At 38.9% G+C, this 24,562-nt stretch overlaps 1 protein-coding gene across 1 annotated transcript in view; it reads right to left on the bottom strand.

Moving 5' to 3' along the window:
- Positions 1–24,562, bottom strand: part of PIEZO2 (piezo type mechanosensitive ion channel component 2) — a 288,279-nt gene that overhangs the window by 128,385 nt on the left and 135,332 nt on the right. The window contains exon 5 of the mRNA XM_041399290.1: positions 3,577–3,739. Coding sequence (XP_041255224.1) covers positions 3,577–3,739 — 163 coding nt within the window. The remainder of the gene's footprint in view (positions 1–3,576; positions 3,740–24,562) is intronic.

Here is a 24,562-nt window from a genome sequence, read left to right as displayed (position 1 = left end):
TCTGCTCCAAATCAAAAATGTCGTGCTTTCAGCTTCAGCTGGGAGTTAACTGTTGTTTCTTATTTTCTTCCACCTTTCACACCTTGTGACTGGCATTGTGCTTTTCGGCATTTGCAGCCCGGGCCTGTCTCCAGCTGAATTCACCTGCTTTAAATTTCCTGGGCCCTAATAAAAAGGGCCTGCAGACACTTTTGCTCCAAGTGAGCAACCATTTAGGGGTGGTAATGAGTTGGCCTGCAGCCTGGTATCTGGCAGACCTTCCTACTCCATGACTCACTGTTAATTAAAACCACACTCTTTGCTTATTCCTGGGATAGCGTTACTTACAAATAATTGAGAGTCTCACTGCCTTAGAGCCTCCTCCCTCAGTTCTGTTCTGTAGAATAAACTTTTCTGATGGAGATCTGTTTCCCTTTACACTGCATCATGTTGGATGCAGTGTAATGGAGAAAGACATCCATTTTTCAACAAATCCTTGTTGTTCTTTATTTGGATTCTGATACTTTTTCTTGTTTTGAATTGCATCTCAATCCAAAAGCAATCTGATCCATCATGGCTGGTTTCTCAAGGCTACTGCCACACCAAAAATACAGCACATAAACTGCTGCTCAACTGGAGGCATTTTTACAACATATGCCCATATATCAACTGAAATGTGATGGGCTCACACAGACCTTTGAAAAGGTTAATTACAGCAGTGTTAAACCAATTATTTAACAGGTTTACCTATACAGAAATGCTGGAAGGAGCAAATAGATTAACCTTTCTTTTTTAATTAAACCTACTTTGATAGTATTTCACTCTCTTACAAAGCAAAGACATCTGGGAATCATTCAATGTAAATAATTTAATGCAAGAAGGTAAAGCTGCAAGACACTGCTTTGGCTTGGAAGTACTTGATTTATAGAACCATCTGTGGTTGGGCATCTATCAACCTCAAAAGTTACCTCTCTAAAGGTTCTGCTAAGGCTGTTTAAATCAGCTGATGCAATCTTAAAATCTCCTACCACAAATTTCTGAGGGCTGGTGGCAGGAACTCTCAGCAGCAGCTCTTCAACTCTAGAATTACCTACAGGATTGGTTTAACAAACCCAGGACTATTTCACTTGGAGGTACAATACCAAGCTCAGCATTTTTTTCTGAGGTGTCTTTTTGTAGGACAGTTGTTGCTCAGTTTGTGTTTTCTAATTCAGTGGAGTTACAGCCTCAGTAACGAGCTGCACCAACGCAGAACTACAGGCATCAGTCAGCTCATGCAGAATTCAAAGAACTGGTCACTTACTAAGTCTTCCCTTTTCCAGTGTACTCTAGAATTCAAGAAAGAAATGAAAATTATGTGAAACCTACACAGTTTGGACTCATTTTACACTATGCTAACATTCTCCCAAATTCAGACACTCAGTGGCCCAATCTGCATATGCATTAGGTTTCTTTTAGTCAGTCCTGCCAAATACATATTCCTTGCAGATTCAGCTGCTTCTTCCTCCTCCTCCTAACTAGCAGAAATGATTCCAGGATGTTAAGTGCAGACACCTAGAAAGAGAAAACTGAAGTTTGGAAAAAAGTATTGAATAGGTATTTGATTTTCCACTCTCCATTTCACTCAATCTTTAAAAAGCTAGTAGATTACTCTGATGCAAATTCATCATTTTGGTTGTGAAGGGCAGAATTCCTTAAAGTATTTGGAATCCCCTCACATAACAGAAAATATTATCCCTTTTTTTAAAAAATGCCTGTGATAGAGCTTTGGGTGTCACTAAATCTAAACACAGCTGCTGTGTTCACTAAATATTCTGCAATACATGCAGTTTACAGAACATAAATAATATTCACTGGGTTTTAACGTGAAGAAGAAAAACATATTTACACATATTTCTATTTGCCCAGTATTCATATTTCTCTGCAGTCAGAGTTTTCTTCTCTCCCACCTTCTTCCCTTATGGAATACTCTTGCCTTGGCATTGAGGTAGCCAGTCCAGGACCAGCCCAATATAAAGCTACACTCTGTGCCATGCAATTAGCGTTTGTTATCCCAGTTCTTCCCTTGCACTGGAGGGAAATGGCTATTGAACCCAGCCTGGAAGACAGCACCCATCCTTCCCAGGACACTGAGCTCCCTTTGACGCAGACCCCAGGCTCAGGCTCACCTCTGAACCAAAGAAAACATGAATATCTAAACATTACCATCTGGTTTCAGAGGAACCAAACTATGCCCATCTTTCTTCTGAGTCTCTGCCATCAGATTACTCCTGTTTTGTGCTTGTGAATACTTTCTCGTCAGAAGATCAAGAGCACCAAAGAAGTCTGTTGGAGCTCACTTTGGTAAAATAAAATTCATTTAAGAGGAGAGCTGAACACAAACCATGCTAATAAGCCACACTTCTTTCATTTTATGGGCATAGCCCAGGGTTCTAGCCTGCTGCAAAATCCATTTTGCACAGCTTCAACGATAAAGGAGATTTAAAGCTGATAAAACCATGTTCCAGGAGACACAAAGCTTTGCATACGCACATCAAACCAAACCCTCCATATCCTCCAATGTGAAGTTAAAAAGCTGCAACCTTCAGGCAATCCTCAGCTGCCAGGAGAGCCCATAAGAATTCCAACTGCAACTGAGTATAAAGCACAGTTCTGATATTGATCTCTCATGTGCTAGAAACTTGACCAGCTTCTGGCACTGCCACAATCCAGACAACCTGGCAACATGCAGAGAGGCCTCTTTTACTCTATATAGTGGCACCAAAATGGGCAACTGATCCCCCTAAATATTTCACTCACTTCAAGGTTCAATTTCTATTTGAAATGAGCAAGTTGAAATTGTCTCCCCTGAAAATGGTGTTTTGAAAGTAAAGAAAAAACATTCCACTCATATGTAAAAGAAGACAGAAAATGTGCCCCAAGCCATGCTAGACAGTCTGATAAAAAACATGTTAAGATTAGTAGTAGGAATTTCTCTGCACCCTGGCCCGAATTCCCATTGTGGCTTTTTATTACAAAATTGTTTTCCTCTTTCTGTGGATTTTTCGGTATCTCTGCTACTCTTCTCCCCACTAGTAAAAGACACAGAAAACACATCAACACTTCCAGCTAAGCCAAATCATTCTCAATCTCACTCAGCATGACCAAAGTTTTAGATAACTCTTTCCATGAGCTCAATACACAGTCTCTCTTCCATTCTTTAAGAGTAATTTTTGATAATCACTCAGATGCTGCTGTTATACTTGGATAAGAAATTTGGAAATAGGAATGCTATCCAAGAAACAGAGTACTTTATGTAGCAGAACAACCTCGTCCGATTAAACTAGCAGCTCTGGTAAAGAACAACTTGTGATGGACTGTCATGATTGTTTCTTAACTCAACATTATTTGAAAAATCCTGTAGCATATCTACCACTTTTCATATTCTGCTTTGTTTTTTCAACATAATGACTTTAGATTTTCCACTTTAAAACCAATAATTTCATTTCCTGAAAGAAAGTTTACTACTCAACATAGCCAGTGCTCATGAAACATTTCAGAATACAGGAATGTCAAAGATCACTAAAAGCCATACAGATAGAAAAGTGTATTTGATACCATCTCCTCGTTTTCAAACTGCATGTTGCACTGTGCTGCATCCTCGGTTATCGGCTTCTGAAACACGTTGCGGCAGATGAGCCATATTGTCAGACTAGCAATGAACATCCCAATGTCTGGTACAAATAGTCTGATCACGTTCCCAGCATCTGCTCCTTTCACACTGCATGGGATGAAAAAAACAACAAAAAACAAAGAAACATTTGTTACTTCTAATGGCATTTTCAACTGGAACAGAAAGTAAGCTCAAGGCAAGGAAAGAACCCCAAACCGTAAGTAATAAGAAATCTTTGCAATATGGGAAATATGAAAATGGTCGAGGAACTCTAGACAGACAGATATTTTTGCTCTCCAGAAGTACAGAATAAATGATTATTTGCTGTGAGCTTGCACATACATACTTTAGTGATACTTAGCATTTTGATTAACCCAATTCTGAATCAATTTTTTGAGAACAATATAGGAATAACCTCCAAATTCAACATGAAAGATTTCAGCTGAGTACCTAGAAAATCCATCTGTATGAAGCACGATCCTTTTACCAGCATTCCTTGCAAAGACAACAACATCCAAGTTCACCAAGGATGTCCACCCTTAAGTTAGCCCCAACCCTTCTTCCTGGCACCCCGCAGAATAACCAGAAAGTCTTTAATATTTTAACATGTTTTATTATGTTTACTGTTAATACATTTTATTCAACAGACTACCTGAATACATTTTGGGGTATTTAAGTACAAATATTTAAATGCTAATTAAAGTGTTCAATCCCTGCCAAGGAAGACTTTCTTCTGCTCTAAAAGGTCTGTAAAGCATGATGAATTTTATGTAGGAAAAAAACTGCACTGTTTCATTGTGCAGATTTAAATGCTTATACTAGGAAATACCACTTTCTGGATTTGGATGTGGTGTCTGAATTTGGTTCATTGTTAAAAAGGAGAGCCTGGATTTAGGATTAGTGGCACAACAAACTTTTTATTAAGCTGCTGAATGCACACATTAAACTCTCAGCTATTAATTAAAGGATATAATCATAATTAATTGAAAGTGTGAAGTTAAGGCATTTTAAATATGCAGTTCCAATTTTATTTTTTATAGGGCTTTACGTCTATAATCAGTTCTGAGGACAGGTGAGGCATCTGTGTATTTCCTTGGGCATAGATGAGTGCACAAGGTCTTCACAGTCTGAACTGGTAGAAAACCAAACAGGTTGTTTTATAGATGCAAAGAAAGAGGTCAGCTCTGGCCTTTCTTCATCACGGCTTTGAAGCCTAAAATAAACTTTGTGAAGGAGTTACCTGCAACTGTTGTGATTAAATGCAGGCCTGGACTATCAAAAAAGTCTTTAATGTGATTACAATACTACCACTGTCGAGAACTGTGTGGGTCTGCTCATACGGCCACGATCAAATCCAGCATTTCCATCACTGCTGCCCTGCTGACCCAGCTTTTCCACTGATGTGTATCTTGCAAAATAACATATGCTCAAAGTGGGAATAAGGTCAGTGATCAGAAAGCTGGCTTTAAAGTTTGTTTCAACATCTTAACCCTGAATGGTCTTGCACTGTATGGCAGCTAAGTAGCTTGAAAATATTTCGCTAATAGCTTTCAGTTGTCCTGAAACAGAGGGAAAAAAAAAGTAATTGAAAGGCTTGCAAAAGAGTTAGATGGCAAAGTCCTTGCTGGACTGCTTGCTTGTTTCTTGTGCCACTGGTACCAGCACAGCATGCTGTAGACTCAACTGGCCTATGTGAGCACGGCCACTCTTGTTAACATTCCAGAAAATCTAGGCTTGACATGAGCCCCCCACTCTTTTTGCAGGACAGTGGCTCTTAACGTCACTGAAGATGAGCCCAGGCTGCACTTCAGCAGAAAGAGGTAAAAAGTAAATGTTTAATGAATCTTTTTCCCAAAACCAGTGTACATGGCTTTCATAATAATGTTAATGAACTTTTTTTCAATAATCCTGATCATTGTGATGCCTAAAGAGGCTGACCTGGAACAGAGGCTAGACAGAGTTAAAGCAGGTATTTATTATTAAAAGGCCTTCAAAGGATACACCTTGGGCAGCCCAAGAGCCCGGCTGTGGCTCTGCCCAAGACAGACCCAAGATGGACCCAAGATGGATGCAAGGTGGATGACCAGTCACTAATTTAGACACTTTTATACATCTTGGTCCATTTGCATATTGGGGTCAATTGTCCAATTACAGCTTCAGGTTATGAAGTCCCATCCTCCTAGATTGCTTTCCTCAATTCGCTGTTGTTTGTACTTCTTGAGCCTAAAGCTGCAGTGGTGTCCTTAGTTTTGTCTAACTACCCTGTGAAGAGAGCTTCCTAACACTTTATGTGAAGTTCAGAGTCACACACTCAGGCAGTACAGAATCTAAAATATATGAAAGCTAAAATTTAATGCATCACTTCTGTAAGTGATATTTTTTCTTTACATGGATCTGGTTTCTTAATTAATTGGAAATCAAAAATTAATTTTGCATCACTTCTAAAGTCCTTCAGATTCGACCACTCACATGTGTATAAATTAAAAAGTGGCAGCTTTCAAGTGCCAGCACTTCTTAGTTGCACCAGGCTCTCCTTCCTCACATTGTACTCCCATGGAGCCATGCTGAGTATTCCTTTGCATATCCCACTCCCCAGACCAAGAGGAGACCCCTGCAGGAGCCCTGCCTTGGTGCAGCTCACATTTCTTTCCAAACCAAGTGCTTCTGATCTTTCAAAATAAATCATTTAGTGTGTTGTTGTGAGAGATGTAACGTACAGCTCAGGCTAGAAACAGAGAGTCTGAACAGTGATACCTAACCACAGAGTGGGGAAAAATTCTCCACATGAATAGTTTATTCAGCGAAACCAGTTGCAAATGTATGCTGTCCCCACTTCCCCATGAAAAGGAAAACAAATTTACCTCGGTGTGATAATTAAAAAGGAAACAAAAGAACACTTGAAAGTAGAGACATGTATATTCTCCTGTAAAGCAGAATAATAAACTGCTTCATTCAACCCCAAGTAATTTGCTCCCCAGTTTTTCACAGCAAAAGCTAAAACAAAAATCAGTTATTCCCACTTGTTATCTCTGGCAATACAAAAAAGAATGGCAAATACTGCCATCATTCCACAAACATTTCTCACTTTATTTGCGCATTCACACACGGTCATATTTTGCATTTGATAACAGTCTATACATTGTGCTCTTTCCCCCAAAAGAGGCTTTCCAACTTCGAAGCTAAACAGGAGAACAGGAAACCTATTCAGATCTCCTACAACAACAGCCTTTTTTTTAATCCCTGCAAGAATCTCATGGTGTTCAATGAATTGGTCGTAGCCTTTGATCTACAGCTGGTAAAGCATAATTTATTCACTTAAACAAAATAATTTACCTACAGGGCAGCTTTAGTTGTAATAGATACCAGTGACTGAAGCTTATAACTCAGCCAGAAGCATATTCTGCAGTGCAATTACAGTAAATGGCAGCTTTAGTTTTTCCTTCTTTCTAACAGGATGCAGAAGAAAACAGCATAGATGCACAGACACACACAATGGATTAGGGGTTTGAAATGGTTTATTACTTTTCCTTGACCAAAGAAATCAAATTGCACACAATTTTTTAGAGAAGGGACTACTACAGTTAGGGTTGCAAGAGTTCCTCTGTAACAAAAATAACTTTTGTAGGACAAAAGGAACTTCATTGACTTTTCTGTCAATATGTGAAACTGTTTTATCATATCAACAGACTCCTAATACGGCAGTTTCCTCATCAGATGTGTTCCCCTGCCGATTTCAGCTGAATACTTTAAATTTACTACTTTACAAAGGGTTCATCTGTATTTTCTGTGCATATACAGAATTTTCCTAGGACAGTGTGACCCTGGTCTCTTCCTGCATTTCTCTGCTGTTCAAGAAACTGAGCAAAATTTCCTACTATATCTGCATTGAGAGTAGAGGTAGCTGGGGATACACATGTTAAAACCGTTTTCTTACTTCATGTACGCTTACTGGTAGTCAAACAAATGCAATAATAATGAAATATTACATTCTTGTTTGGAGCTGTAGAAATCAGCATTTCTGTTTTCTTAAAAGAAAATTGTCACTTTTTGCCTTTCTACAATAACTGTTACTCACAAATTAAAATCACTCATCTCCTACTGAATGTACAAAGCTTTGGTGAACAGTGAAGTGTTAATACTGCCAAACCTGGCCTGATTTCGTTACTTTAGAATGGCAGACACTCTGACTTCCTATTTATTTCAGATTTACAGAATAAAACCAGAAAGGCAGCAGAACTATTAGAATTAGAGCAGCAATGTTTTCAATTCATAAAAAGAAAAATATATAGTAACACACATGTGAGACACCATGCATAATGTATAAAATAGTCCACATATAAAATGAGCACCAACAGTCTCCAACTTTAAATATTTACTATTTTGTTACAAATAAACAAAAATGGGAAAGAACAACCAGCCCTTCTTAAAAAGAACTAAAATTAATTCAGCAATGTATCACAATGTTAAGCTCATGTTAGACAATAAATAAGATAATGCTTCCAGATTAAGGAAATGTAAAAAGCTTGATTTTATATTGGATACTCAGTAAACAAAGTATTTTAAAGGTTATTGTTTATTGCAGTTTTAAAAAGTTATCAGAAATCTTACTTATGCATACTGCATCTTTCCATACATGCATGCATCTTTCCTCCTGTCCCCTCAGGGGTTTTCTATAGCATCTCTTTATTTTTTAATTAATTTAATAAAACAAAAGAGGTAATACTGTATTAATAGTTAGCAAGTGATAAACTAAGGAAGAGATGCACAGATACTAATAATTTCCATTCATCTGCTTGCTGACTGCGAAACATCTGATAGTTCTAACTGGATCTAATATTTCAGGGTAATTAATGCACAGCTGTAGATGCTTACAGCTGAATCCCCTTGGGCTTCCTCTGCAACTGTAATCATTAAGTTTGCAAGTAAAACAGACCCAAGAATCGTAAGCATGGACCCCTGGAAACATGGACTGGCAGTACTTCAGGGGTGCTACGCAGTACTGTCAATGACTCATTTGTTCATCACTGGTATCCTCTCTGATCCAAAAATAGTGGAAACTCCAAAGACTACTAACCAGATGGCCTTAGAGGTGTGCCTGCTGATCCTTGCTGTTGGAAGAGGGTGTTGGGAATGGTTGCAGCTAGAAGCTAGATAAGAGGCTGCTTATCCTCTCTCAGTTTGAAATAAGGATGAATTGTTTGATCCCATACTTACTCTCCTGCAAAACTCCCACTTTACTCTAAGTCTGATGATTGCAGACCCTGTCTGAGCCACAACCAGCACTTCAGTGAACATAGGATGCTCACAGTTGATACTCATACTTGTCCATACTTGTCCCTGCTGGCTCAAAAGACAAGTTTTCTATGATGTTGGTTCACATGGCAACCTTGCCACCACATTCAGGGCAAACCTGTGCTGTGGGTAAAGTTTACAAGCTGCTGAGCACTGCCCTTAGACCTCTCCTTGCTCACCAACAAATTGAAAATAAAATATATCACAAAAACAAAATACAAACTCTGAAATATTAACACCCACAGTGCTGTGCATGTGCAGTGTTCTCTCTCCTGCACAGCCCTAATATGATGGTCCTTTCAGCTCATGCAGAGCGTGGCATGTGTTTTACCCAAAATACCTGAAGTTGCATTTTCAGAGAATATTGGTCTTGCAAAGTAAATGTGTGGGAGGAAGAGGGAAGCAAAAATGCATAGAAAACTACTTATAAAAATATTTAGCATGCACTGACCTACCCAACATACAAGTTCAAAGGGCTCCTGAAGTATTTGCAAAATCTAAATCACTGCTTACAAACTATGTCTGCACGGATTCAAAACCCAAAAGTACACTTTGCTTTTTCAGGAAAGATACCTTGCAACGAAGACACACTCTGTATTGCAAAAGTGCTTAACCACGTATTAACCAAACATTTGCTTTCCAAACACCGTATGCAGAGAGAGCGAGCAGCTATTTGAAACTTAAGGTACATTGCCAAGATTTTGGTGCCTCGTTGCTTGCATAAAACATTCAACATTAAGAAATTATGGATATGTGCAACAAGTAAAACATTGGTTTGTGGCAATTCTTCTCTTTCTAAAGCACCTATTGTTTCTTTTTGTTCATTGATCTCCTAATAAAGGGCAAGCTCCAGCTTGCTCAGGGCAGCACACAGAAGATTTAAACTTGAGCAGGGATCTTCAGCTATCACGCAAAGCACTCAGCTGCACTGCTGCCAGACTCGTGACAGCACAACACTCAGCTCGCTTTGCCCGTGTCCCACAGCTCCAAATGTGCTGCACAGCCAAGAGGAAGGGAATGAAATCCCCTCCACACCCATGGCGCTGTGCGTGCCAGCCCCACAGCACAGCGGTGGAAATGACAAGTCCATCCGCTACACAAATTATTTTGGGTCAAAATGGGAATGTGATCCTAGATGGAGGCAGAGCCAAAGTGAGCAGAAGAGATTTGAGGACACCTCAGCTATAAGTGAATTTTGGTCTTAACTCTTCAAAGAAACTCTCTGTGTGCACTTTGAACACTTCTCACAGAGACTTCTTACGTATGTACTCATTGTGTAAGGATTTAGCTTAAGCAGAGATTTTGCAGAGATCAATGAATACTAATTCAGTATTCATTGATCTCTGCAAAACATTCCCAGTTAAATGTGTCCATAATGCTCATAAATATTTGGTAACTGGCAGCAAAGTGTTTGCATAAAGGCGTACAGATATCCATATGTTCCACAATAGTCCTGACTAAAAGAAAGTACTGACAATCTGAAGCAGCCTGACATTCTGTGATTATTTCAAAACATATTTTCTCCCTCTCTCCACAGTTTTCATACTCTAGTTGGTGCATGAACAGATCATCACTTCAAACTACTTTTCATTTCATTCTGTTGCCAGCATATATCATACTCACAGAAAGTAAAAGACACATCTAGATTTTCCAGTCAGCTGCAGATGAGGAGGGAATAGTATTTCCCTCAATTACAGCAACCAGCATTGTAAATTACTGCCATTTTACAAAGCCAAATTATCTCCAATACAGAGAAAAAGCACACAACTACCAGTGGTTCAATCTGGAGTGCCCACTGCACTTTAGTGTTTGCATAGGAGACCCTTCTGTCCCACAAGACCCATTCCTAATTTAAAACCAACCAAGTGACTGTTTGCTGGGATGGGACCATTCACCCTCAATTTTTCCATATGAAACAGCTCCCAGTCTACCCTGCCTGCTCTGGACATGCCCATCATTTTCTTCACAGCATCAAGCATGACAGGACAGAAAGCAACATCAAACCTTTCTCATCACCACCTGCCTGAAAACCCCAGTGGTTTAGAGGCAAGAGCACATGGACATTGCTGGAAGCAGGCTCCAGCCATCAGAGGCATGTGTACAGTATCCCTCCTCACTCCTCTGCTGACTTCCATTAAAACTGTCCAAATAAAACATACTGATTCATCCCACTTGTGTACTTTGTTAATTTCTACAGTGTCAATCAAAAGAGAAGTGGACTAGAAATCAGTGGCAAACTGAATCTCTCAATGCCGTTAGATGTTCCTACTAATTTTTCTGTAAATGGAGCCTATAACACAATCTCTGGGTGGCAAACACCCCACCATCCATGTGGGAGGGGATAGGACTAGTCCCCTGCACTGCTTGATGCCATCCGCTCAATGGCTGGACGGGTGACCACCAAAGACCTCTCTCAGGTGCAGGAGGCAACTGTGGAAGTGTTTTACCAGTGTGAGAGGCTCTCACCTTAACTTAGCATTGGACAAACCAGGATTGCTCAGATCCAAACTGGGCAAAAAGGAGCTGAAGTGAAGGGCTCCAGGCTGGCTGGGTGCCAGGTGTGAGCACACTGCAGCAGGCTGGTCAGACGTGGCACATGATATGTTCCTTCTCCACCAGCCACAGGCTCCTTTCTGTTTTGCGTGCCAGTCACTATTTGGAGATCTCACATGATTACTCATGAACAAAACCCAACAAAAACAAAATAAAGCACAAAGGAAACTGTTAAGCATGCATCCTAGAGAGTTTTTTGGATGCTGATTGCAATGCTGATTGCTCTCCAGATTAAAACAAAGACTGGCTCACATTGTGCTGCTGGTGGGTTTACCACTGTACTGCTCCCAGCTACCACTGTACTGCAGGAGGCTGGGCTGTGCCAAGAAAAACACTGACAACAGTCTCACAACTCAAGTGCTCAAACAGCACAGGCCATAAAATATCTTCTATCAGATGTTCCTTTTCTTTGAATCCCTAGGTTAAATGGCATGAGAAAAGTTAGCTGAAATTCATTTAGCTGAAAAGAAAATAAGCACAAGGGGTGGTAGGAAACAAGCAACCTGAAAACTGAACACAAACAATTGGATAAATAAGATTCATCCTGAATGGAGACAACTTCTAAAAGGACCTTATGCCAGTGCTGAGGCAGCCCAGACCATCAGATCAACATGACATAATGACAGGTTTCAGAGGCACAAGGATTCTACATGGAAATTGTCCAAGCACAGAGGTATTTTCTCCTCCCTTGCAGTTAGCAATGAGGACATATCTGAGGTACCAAATGTAACAGTAATGATGAAACCTCAAGTAAAGACTGCTCTGTCATCATTTCCTTCCATTCCATGACACTTCAGCATCTCTTAGTCTGTAGTGACATGAGGTTACTCTTCTCTTTGCAAAGCACCTAGACTACTGTAGCATGCTGTAAGAAATAGCAGAGCGATAATCACACATTTTTCAGCTTTTGCTTCCAATGTGGTAAAAATTAATAATTTTCTTGTTAAGTTATTAAAAAGAATCCTTCAGGCTTTATTTCCCTTTAATCTCATTGTGTTGCTGATTGCACATATGCTGTAGTTGTTAGCAGAAAGTAAATTTACATATTTGATTTACATCCCTGAGACTCATGATCTCTTATTTGTCTCTCTAGTTTTATCTAAGGCTCACCTGGACACATTATTAAGCCCTTTTGCTTGTTTAACCACTAGTGTCACATAAAAAAGATTATAAGCTGCCATCATGTGATTTGGGAATTCTCCTGTCATAAATGTGCAGTCAATATAACACCCCTGTGGCAGAGGCTGGCAGAGAAGTATCAGAATAAAAACAGACATACTGTGCACTGCCAACATTTGCTAGATTGATTGACCTCCTTCCACAGTTCTCTCTCTCGAAAATCTAAGTCTCCAAGTAAAACAGAAAATCATAGAACAGAACAGCTCAGGTGGAGGGGTCTTACAGTGATCTTCTCATCCGTCTTCCTGACCACCTCAGGGCTGACCAAAAGTTAATGCATCTTATTAAATGAATTGTCCTGATGCCTCTGAGTGGCTGACAAGGCCACAGTCCTCAGACACTCCTCACAGGACATGGCTTCCAGCCCTTCCACCAGCTTTGTTGCCCTCTTCCAGAAAATGACTTTAGCATCCTTCTTAAATTGTGGGGCCGACAACTGCAGATAGTGCTCAAGGTGAGGCTGCGCTGACACTGCATACAGGGGGAAACAGTGAGTGCACCACAGTCTCTTACTTTTTTTCTGAGGCCACTAATTTTAATTATTGCCATCTTCCTGCCATAGACTAGAATGAGCTCTACCTTAAAATAATCCATTTACTTATTTGGCTTCAGACCTCTGGCTGATCATGCTAACAAGAAGAATCATCCTCTTTCTCCTCAAAGAAACTGAAAGGGCCATCAATATTCCCAAAACATGCACAAAAATGAAGCTGCTAAGTTAGAGCCTATACATTTCCCAAAGACTGAGGAATGGGAATGGCATAAAAAAGCCTCCCTGACTCATTCTGTTGAAACTGCACTTCTCCACGTGACCAACATTACCAGAGGAAGTTTTAGAGCAGAGACAGGACTGAGGGATCATCTGCAGTTGAAGGCCTGGTCTATGTGCATGAATTTGCAAACGAATGTAGCAGCACTTGTGTTATTTCTGATTCAGCAATTGCTCTCCAGAGGTTCTCTCCAAGCGCCTTCACCTGGAATTCAGCCTTGAACAAAGCTGTTGTAACACATAAAAAAAATCATAATGATATTGTGATTGACAAAGTTGTATCTTGACTCATGTGGATTCCTACAGCAATTTCCAAAAAAAACCAAGGCATAACAGCAATAACAAAATAAGATTGACTAAAAGGATGTTTGGGAGACTTCATTAAAAATTAATAGAGATTTTTGTGTTTCAAAGTTTTACCATCTCAGACATAAAGAGAAGGATAAAGTTCTTTGCTCACTCATTTTGTTATGGAAAGAGAGAGCCAGATGATCAGCTGATACCAATTATAAATTATTGGTCAAGATTACTGAAGGAAATGAAATATGGGGGCTGACTGATCCAATTTCTAGCAGCACTGAACTGGAGCAGATGTGAGCATCAAGCCCTGCAACGCTTTCCTCCCACATGTCTTTTTCTCCTCTGAATGGTAGTCCATGAAGGGAAAACTTGGCTTCTCAGTAAATTCCCATAATTCATCTAGGTTCCACAATAAAAGCATATATTCCTTTGTGTTCTGACATTGTGCAGAGACCACAAAACTCCCCAGTGAACTCAGAGTGTTCACCTCTATTCCACTTTTCTTATCATATGCATATGGAAATGAATATTTACTAGCTGCTTGGAAGAGTCAGTACAGAACATTTATTCATGTTAAAAAAATGGGAAAAACCCTATCCTGTGGAGCTGTCTTCCAGGGCTAGATTACTTTTTCAACACAAATGTTATTTTCTGAAAGAAAGAAAGAAACCTCACTAATTTCCTCTATTTTTTTCTGATCAACTATTCACCACTTTACACTGCTATTTCACATTAGCTCACCATTTGCCCAGAACATCTAATACTAATCTTCCTGTGTAACACAAAGTCTGCTAGAATTTTCTGTTCACTCAGCTACTTTCTTTGGACACGTAGAAAAGCCATTCATGTACTTGATTCTATTTCTCCAAGTTCTCTAGTCACTCTGAATATCTCCAGAGCTCTCAAAAAGGAGCATTTGGCCACTCTTGAAATACATTTTAAGACTTGTGCACAGTGGGGTTGCTGTAACTAGTGTATCAGGATGAGTGTCATTTAATACACTAATAGGTATTTAGAGCAGCTAAATAGGTATTTTACTTTAAAAAAAATCAAATTTTTACTTTAAAAACCCCACTCTGTTAGCCAAAAGAAAATTATGAAATTAATGTGCAAAACCAGTGTGACAGAACCCAAAAATGTGTTCTTTCACCTTTTCATTACACCAGGCTTTATCATTATATCTTTGTATGACATTTTATCCTCATTTTTTGCATTTGCATGCTTTATCCTCTTCACTGATGAGTTTATAATTTAAAAGTTACAGCTGATTTGATTGCTCATTCACAACTGCATCTGCTGCAGCAATTTATCTTTTGGTTGTGCAATCACTTGCCAATGTCATCACATAGCAGTGGGATGCAGTCGGATGGCAAACACACACATACACTAAAGCTACAGGAAGACTGTAAATAAATAAAAAGTAACCGAAGTAGTTTTTTACATGCTGAATCAAAAAGAAAGAAATGTTATGACACTGCAGTGACAGTGGGAGGGAAAGGAAAGAGTTATGCCAGATGCAGAAGATGACAGATATGCTGCTGTTTGCAGAGCAATGTGGAACAAATATAAAATCTGCACTGCTGTTCCTACCCTGGAAGCTTGGCTGTCTGCATGGTACAGGATCAGATCTCTGACAGTCTCTTGATCCACTCTCACAGTGCAGAAATCAGGCTGGCATGCTGGAGAAAAGGTAGCTTAAAGCCATTCACCTTCTAGACTGAGATGGAGTTATGCTATGAGTGTTGCAGAAGAGTCCTTCAAAGCTCAAATATCACTTTGATAGTTTCAAAAGCTTCACTGGGGATGCAAAATTTTCCTAAATGTTCACCTTCTGTAGCCATGTGACCACGACAGTCACCAACACTTCCTTACAAAGATACACACATTCATTTACAGCCCTTACAGCTATGAAGAGAAGCTGTGAAATGTGAAACGACTTCACTCTTAAATGTTAGAAGTCAGGAGATAAATAAATATCTTAAATCATTCCACTTTGAAGGTATTCATGATTATTTTTGGCATCCAATCTTTACTTGTTTTTTACTTCAAGTTAAAAAACAGCTGAAAAGCCCAAAAAAATATTTCAGGGAATGTATCTTCATATCTGCAAAAGAAGAAACCAATGTAGCAAGGAAAAAGAAAGAAATATTTTTTGTTTCTTACCAAACAACATTACATACTGAAATATACATATCTTTGGTATCTTCAGTAGAATGTATCTAATACCAAACACCTTCTCACATGCAGTGTTAAATTTTAACTTCTGTTTTGGTCCAAACTATTCCAGCAGAGAGCAATTTTAAGACTGGAAGGATGGGATAAATCCATATTAATCCCTCTTTTGTCCTGCCCTATCAAATTATTCATTTTCCCAAAAGCTATCCACAGTGTTGGAAGCATTGGAAAGTGTTTCATAAAGGTATTTGGCTTGGCTTCTAAGCACACCTTTGCTCTACTGTCAGGGAAACACTATGGTGTATGTTAGGAAACTTCAGCCATACTGATAAATAAATGAGTTTCAAGCTTCAGGTTTGTTTGATGGACTTCTCCAAGTTCATTAAAAAAAAAAAAAAAAAAAAAAAAAAAAAAAGGAGAAAAAGTTAATAACACTACTCTGAAGCATCTTGCAAAAAAAAAAAAAAAAAAAAAAAAAAAAAAAAGGAGAAAAGGAAACCTTCTTATTCATAAAGCATCTTGCAGTTAATAACAATACTCTGCTTCTCATCTTCTCATCTACACACAGCTGAATTTTAGATTCATCACAGGCATGTCACACAATTAAGAGATTCATTTGCCTCCAGGATGTTTGCACACCAGCTCTCTCTGTGGGTGCACAGGAGGCTGAACAGGAAGGAGGATTGTCCTGCTTCCCACAAGTGAGTGGCTTCTTGAACTTCAGCCTGTATGGGCAGAGGATTAAAACCAGTCTTCACACAAGTGTGCTTTATTTGTAAAACAATATGATTTTCCTCTGGACTACCCAGTGTGATGTGTACCTTGGATTTTTAATACTTGAATTCTCTCTAAGAGAGTTTAGAATTCTCTAAATTGTACAAAATTGACTATATTCCCTAAAAAATAGTTTATTTATTTATACCACTAACAATGATTTTTTGCCTTGGTTCCATAACATTCTCTCTTGTGAGACATATCTTTGAAATCTACTGAGTTGCTTATATAACTAAGGACTGTGTGTTCAGACATTTAGAAAATTCACATTGCTGCTTTCTACGTTGTTTAAAAATAAGATGTCAAAGTAGCTGCAATCAAACCAGAGAAACTTTCTTGGCATATTACAGTGATGCACACTAGAGAATAGCCATGAATACTATAATTATTTTAGGTAGAGATTGTTTATGTTACCATTAAGACAGCCATTTAAACATAAAGATGGGGGGTTAAAACCCAAAAAATCTCTTCAATCTGCTCAAAACAAATGAAGTTACTTTAGTGAATGTTTACATATTTTGTGATAGTTTTATCACTTTTTCTTAAGGACAACTTTGAGAAAATCCCACAAGTAAGGAAGCAATTACTGGTCTAAGTGTTTTTAGCCCTGTGGTAATCATCTGAAAAGCTTCTATTTAAAAAGTCTCCCTTGGTAAATTTTTTTTTTACAGTCTTTCACAGGTATGCTACACAAAGGCTACAAAACCATCACTAGCAATATATTAAAAATATTCTGCATCATGGTTACTAGCTTCCTAGTAGTGTTTATTATGCAAAAGCTAGGGTAGTATATCACAAAACTTATGAAAATTACATCTGTCAAAAAACAGCTTTTCTTCTAGCTTAAGTTTAAAAAGTATGAGGAGACAGGAGAGGAGAGGAGAGGAGAGGAGAGGAGAGGAGAGGAGAGGATTTGAATTGGAAGGGAGCTGCAATGGTCATCTCATCTTACTGTTCAACCACCAAAATTTAAAGCATGTTATTAAGGGCATTGTCCAAATGACTCTGGCAGGCTGACAATCACTGCAAACATGGGGCATCAACGCCTCTCTAGGAAGCCTGTTCCAGAGTTTGACCAGCCTCTTGGTAAAGAAATGCTCCCTAATGTCCAGTCCAAATCTCCCTTGACGGATGCAGCTTTGAACTATTCCCAGAATTTCTTCATAGGCTACTACAGCATGCCCAACACACAGTATTGTTTGCAGCAGGGAATCAGAGGGAGCACACTGAAATGACTACACACAGCAACACTAGAACAAAGGTCAACACTGGAATAAAATCCAAGGTAAGTTAGACTGATTTAAAACAAGGTTTAAATTGTTTCTATTTCACTATTTAATATGGGCTGAAAGATTTCATTTGACACAGTGTTGGTGAAAAAAAAAGCTCCTTTAGTTTTCTTCGTATCTTCTCAAACATTTTTTTTTCTTTGCAAATACAATTCAATTTTTATTTTGGCTTTCTCTGTAACTCAGACTTTTATTTCAAAGTCTTGCTTTTTGTCAGAGCAGCGAAGAAAACTCAATTTAAGATAGAACCTCAGGCATGCAGAATACATCAAATAAAACTGAAAACACATTTCTTCCCCATTTCCTACACTATAAACAAGACAAATACTTCAGCACACACATGCATAAATTCCACAGTCCTGGCCGCCACGAAGTAACAAAAAGAGAGAAGCTTTGAGAATTGAATTAAATTAAAGCAACCTCAGTCCCCCTGTCTTCCCAGGACTCAGCACCCTGTGCTGCCCTTTGCCTGGACACAAGTGGACAAATGTGGGAAGCCCCATCATCTGCTGTTCATCACACCCCGAGAAAAGAAGTGCAGTGTTATGTCTGGAAGGATATGAGTAAGCCTTTCTGATGTAGTTCTCTGCCTCCAGATCCCTACCTACTACTTAGGTTTGGCAGCCTGGGGCTGAGGCTGAGGTAGCCAGTACCATGTTTGGCCTAGATGAGAAAGGTGTGGAGGGCTCAGAGTTGGTGCAGCACCTCTTGTTGCGCCTTCTGCATGGCACCAGTGTTGCTGGAGCTACAGGCTTTGGGGATCTCTGAACCTCAATCCTAAAAACCCTAAAAGCAGTTTGAGGTTGAGGATGAGGCCCTCATGTTTGAGCAGGCAGAGAAATGGTAGAGAAACCACCCAGAAGACAACACTTGTGTTACAAGCAATAAACTGCTCTTTTGTTCACATTCTCCCAAGGGAATGTGTGGAACTGGTTCTGTCTTTAGGCTCCTTATGTTACATTTATCTGCCATATTATTCAAATAGCACACGTAACCATAGAATATTCAAAACTGCAGAATAAATTCACATTCATTAACTCCTACAAAAGTGTGATGGGCATCATATATTAAGAACAGAAAGAATAAGCCATCAATTAATCTAATTTCTCTGATTTGAAGCACATCCAGAATGGTATGGTGTGGAAGAGAACCCTGCCAAAGTAAGGCACTGGGCACTGAAAAATTAGGCACTTGCTTACATGCCTTGAAGGACAGGAAACCAAAACAACTTTACAGACTAACATAGCTTTGTTTTCCAAAATGGTGAAAGATGTGCCTGACAGGGCTTTCCCATGTCCCTTTGATTGCACCACTGCACCCATTTTCCCTTGTCTTCTCAAATTATTCAATATTTGTGAAACGCATTCAAACTGCACTCTTTCCTTTAAAACAACCTCTCAAGGATGAGACCATACAGCCTCATGCAGCCCCTGGCTGAGGCAATGCTCCCAAAATGATGTAAATGGGAGCCTTGCCCAAGAAAGGACTATAGGATTCAGCTGTATGTGAAGAAAGGCTTGAAATAATGGAGCATGATATCAGGATAAGACTTTATATTTCAAGCATATAATTTATTCTTTACACTAAATCACCAAAGAGCATGGGGAGAAGAGGGGGACGTCACTTTGGAAAACCATATGGTATTTTGATTTCCAAGCCAGAACTGTGCATACTGAATGTTTATAGAATCTAGTGATATTCTCTCCTTTCTGTTTATTCCTGTCACCCAGAGAAACTCTGGCCAAGCACCAATCAAATATCCAAGCAAGCATGGGGAAAGAGAGAAAACAGCTCACCAGTAGGTTCATAATTAGCAACCTAAACCTGGAAGGAGGCGCTTTGGAAGTGCCTCTGATGCATCTGGATTCCAGCGCTCACCGCATGTCACGAGTGGTTTCGGAAATTGAGTTCTCAGTCTCTGCAAGGGGTAGCGAAGACATACACAGTATTTTTGGCTAGACTGAGCAGGGGCATATGTGGAGCAGCTGCAAAAGCAGACATCCGTCTGCTCTCAGAGATCAGTGTAGGAACAAAAATGCTTCCCTCAGCGATGACAGCTAACTTGCTCCTGGCGTCACCCGTGTTAGCTGTGTCTCCCTACCAGCAAACAGGGCTGCTTCATTTACTTTTCTTCAAATATAAACAATGCAAAGTGTCCTCCTGATCACCTGTGCTAAGGAGAGTAGTCAGAGGAATTACTGAGGTACATAGAAGATCTGAAATCTATCTTAATAGGAGACAATCTTCATATCCAAACTCTAGCCTTGATATAGAAACCCTCAAGTCTTTTTCTTTTTCCTTGGGAGTCTTATTCCCTTCCCCACTCTTATCTGCTTACCCTTTCCTTTCACTGTGAGAGCTAGCAATCTCCAACTACCCTTTCATTTTTCAGAAACAGTAAAAGGATTACAAAAAGCATAACAAGCTCACAACTCAATACACAGTATTTTATGAACAGGAGCAGCTTTCATTGCCGACCACCCTCAGCATTACATTATAGAGAGTCTGGGATACTGTTGGTGCACTTTCTACAAAGATGCTGTCCTAAGTATGGTGCAGAGAGGTCTTATTAGCATTACACAGGGTAGAAGTCACCTAATTTTGTATATATATATATATATATATATATATATATATATATATATGTATATACATATACATACATATATATATATATATATATATCTTCTAATTAATATCAAGTTTTTGCATACCATGAAAATAACAATTTTAGAATAAGATTAAAGCTATCAACCAAACAAAACTCGTGTCTTTGATACAGAAAAGTATTTCATTTTTATAAAGATAATTTCATTTTACTAAGAAACTGGTGCTCAAAAGTTCCTTTCTCTATCCCTGAAATAACTATTTACTATGAAAAACATACTTATTGAAGGTTGCCAAAAGTGTAGTAACCACACATCTGTTATTCTTCAAATATATATTTTCTAAAACATTTGATATTTACTTCACATGTAATAACAGTTATTAAATCTTTCTTAAGTCTGCTTTGTGGAACCATAATGTAAAGCACTACACGCATAGGAGAAGCATCATGGGAACAAATGCAAAAAGGGAGTAGAAGTGTTGCTAGTAGCTGAGCAACTTACTAGTCAATTACAAACTACAACCCAGAGAAGCATAGTAGGAGCATTACTGGAAGTCTGGAAACCTTGCAGGATGATGAGTTTTAAGAGGTCCAACATCATTCATTTAAAGATTTAAATTTGTTAGATAATTTATAGATCAACAAACAACAAAATGTAAAAAGAGAAGACATTCCTGTAATCACTACTGAATCTACTAGACAAGGACATAAACTTCATCTGGTAGCTCAAATTAGAGAAATTAAGGTTGAAAAAAGGCTTCTTTGGGTTTAAATTTTTCACTGTGTGGCAACATTTCCCCAGGAGCATTTCCCCAGGGCTGGTGGTGGTGGCTCTTTGCAGGCTCTGCACTGCAAGCCTCACCACAGCCATGAGCTGGAAAGACACTACTGGCTGCATTACAGGAGAAATCCAGCTCTCTGACTGAACTGATCTTCTTTCTTTTTGAATTTTAACAGGCTTTGTGCATTAAGCCCTCTTTAATTGCCAGAGTAGCCAGGAAACAAGCATAGTCATGGTTAATTGTTCACAACCATTCCACTTGAGAACGCAAGTGAGCCTCCCAGCAACCGGACACAAGGAAACGGCCTCACGCTTGTGCCAGGGGAAGTTCAAGTTGGACATCAGGAAGAATTTCTTCACAGAAAGGGTGGTTAAGCATTGGAACAGCTGCCCAGGGAAGCAGTGGAGTCACCATCCCTGGAAGTGTTCAACAAACAGTTGGATGTGGCACTGAATGCTGTGACTTAGTTGACAAGGTGGTGTTTGCTTAGAGGATGGACACTATGATCTAGGAGGTCTTTTCCAGCCTTATTGATTCCATGATCCTATGATTTTCACTGGGTCCTGAATATGACTGAAAAAATCTTAAGCCATTGAGATGAAAAATGCTTTCTAAACCAAGTTCTTAGTCATGTTTGGAACAAAGTACAAGAGAGCTGACTGCTTTGCAGACATTTTTATGCATATGTGGGTGCCATGGTAATATGCATCAATAATGAACAACAATACCCACATTAACAGTTGCAAAAAATTAATCTGATTTATCTGTAAGTCTACTTGCTCTGGCTTACTGAAGATTTTTTTAGAAACCATTAAGGTGACAGCTTGCATCACATGAAAGTATCACATGCTCAGCCTTTTAAACCATGTTTCTTATAGGACAGCACAATGCAATAAAATATTTTTCCTAAATCTCAAAATTGCTCCTTAATGTTCTTCCTGCAGTCAGGAACTGCAGTCTAGATCATGCTGGACAAAGGTGGTGACTAACATAGTATGTTACAATTAGCTTATTTGTAATGTCTCAAAAGACAATCAATAACATAAAGACCTTCATTTATATCTATCAAATATATACTCCTTTTAATTGAAAAGCTCTTAACTCCAGTCATTTCCTGGATATAAAGCTACCTTATTCGAGCTCCAGCATTTTTAATTTCCCTTGCATTGAAAAGCAGCATCCTCAGCTCACAAGTAATGCTTACATAAAAGCCTTGCAGTCAGATCTCTTGGTGCCACATTGGTTTTCAGGATATGAAGACAACAGTAATGTAAACACTCTACTACTGCAGAATAAACACCATGTAGCCACAAAATAGTGATGACATCACCTGTAAATTATATGGGATTAATTTTCTGCAATGTAAACTGACTGTCTATGTCTCCTGTTCCTCAATGCACTCTAAAACAGTTTGTTGAGAACAATTAATATCTTCCGGTTTTAAAGCAAAGATAATTCCTCCTTAGGGCATTACTTCATCTTTCACCTTTTGTGTATCTAAAAATCTTGTTTCCTCCTTCCTGAATGAGAATGTCCTTGCTCAAACAACACATTTAAATGATATTGATATTTCAAAGCTGATTCAGGTGTGCCTAAGTCAAAAGCTTGCAGAGAATGAAATTTGAAATAGCCAGACATGCTTCTGCTGCTTCTTTCTCTAGAGTTTATATAAATAACACAAGAACAGCTGTATTGGATCAGAGCTAACATAGGTGTAGCCCACGAACCTGTCTCCATTTGTGGCCAAAAAGGGATTCCTATGGAAGAGAATATGATTAGGGAAAGGATGTAGTGATACATCCCCAGAATAAGCTCTCCACTTTAAGAGATCTGCAGACCTGAGATTTCTACTTCTGTGACTGCAAGTTAAGTGTGATTCCAGCATCCAGGTACTACATATAGGAATGTGTTTGCTTTGGAAACTATCCTTTAAGATACAAAAAGTACTGATCTTAAGCAATGACATATGGTATTAAGAAAATATTGCTGTAAAGGATTTAACACTGAACTTCATGTATATGTTTCTCATTAACCTTTTACTCAACCAATTTGAGAAGTTGTGGATGCCCCACACCTTGTGTTATAGGCCAGGCTGGATGTGGCTCTGAACAATCCATGGCAGGGGGGTAGAAAGTGGATGACTTTTAAGGTCCCCACACCTTGTGTTATAGGCCAGGCTGGATGTGGCTCTGAACAACCCATGGCATGGGGGTAGAAAGTGGATGACTTTTAAGATACCTTCTAACCCAAGCTATTCTATGATTCTATGATATATTCCTGTCATAAAAAATACTGTGTTAAAAATACAGGTAGGGTAATGGATATTACTATTTTTAATACCCTAAATCTTAATTGTTGTTTCTGTATGAAAGGCTTTATCTTCATTTTTTTTTTTTTCTCCTTGCCGGTTCTCTGAAAAAGCTGATAAGAGAACACATTTGATTCTATGACTATGGCAAACAAAGTACATTCAAATCTTCACCTCATTTGTGCTGACTAATATGCTGCTTCAAATAAAGCTATCCCAGAGTGACAATCAACCTCTCAAGGTGCAGAAGTGCTATTCAAAAGCCTTTGCTTTTCAAACTAGAGTGGCAATAATGGCATCTGCACAGAAATTCCTTCTACATATTTGCCTCCTCTCAGGAAGGCTTCTCAGCTGTAATTTAGTCCATCAATAATTCTCCATCTTTCATGTGGCATATATCTTGCATATACACAGCTAGCATGGATCCTTCTTCTTGGTTTGAAACATCTCAGAAGTTGGAAATTGCCACCACAGAACTTCTAATGAACTCAGTTAAAAATACGCTGATCCTTATCCATTCTCTCTTTCAAAACACAGACACAGTATCTATCAATTCATTCTAGAACTTCTCAAAACTTTTTTTTTTTTTTATGGAGAGAAGCAGCACCAACAGATGCTAATTCACAATTTGGGTGACGAAAGGTTTATTGTAGTGCCCTGTGCTATCACGCTGAATGAAAGGCTCATCAGGAACCAAAGTGGATGTAACTTGGGAAAAAAACCCCAGCCTGTTAAAAAAACAACTTTTGAGGACATCAAACTCAGCAACTGAGTGTTTAATTTTTAACAATATCCAGAACTTCAAGTGGAGAGAAGATTCTTCTGCTTACCATTTGTAGAAGAATAAAGATGACCTTGAGCATTTGAATCCTTCTTTACTGGACTTGGCCTTGTCTAGTTTA

The sequence above is a fragment of the Onychostruthus taczanowskii genome, unplaced genomic scaffold, assembly GCF_017590055.1.
Source record: "Onychostruthus taczanowskii isolate IOZ18803 unplaced genomic scaffold, ASM1759005v1 scaffold16, whole genome shotgun sequence".
Taxonomy (NCBI): Eukaryota; Metazoa; Chordata; class Aves; order Passeriformes; family Passeridae; genus Onychostruthus; species Onychostruthus taczanowskii.
Note: the sequence above shows the minus strand (reverse complement) of the source record. Positions and strands in the feature narration are given on the sequence as shown.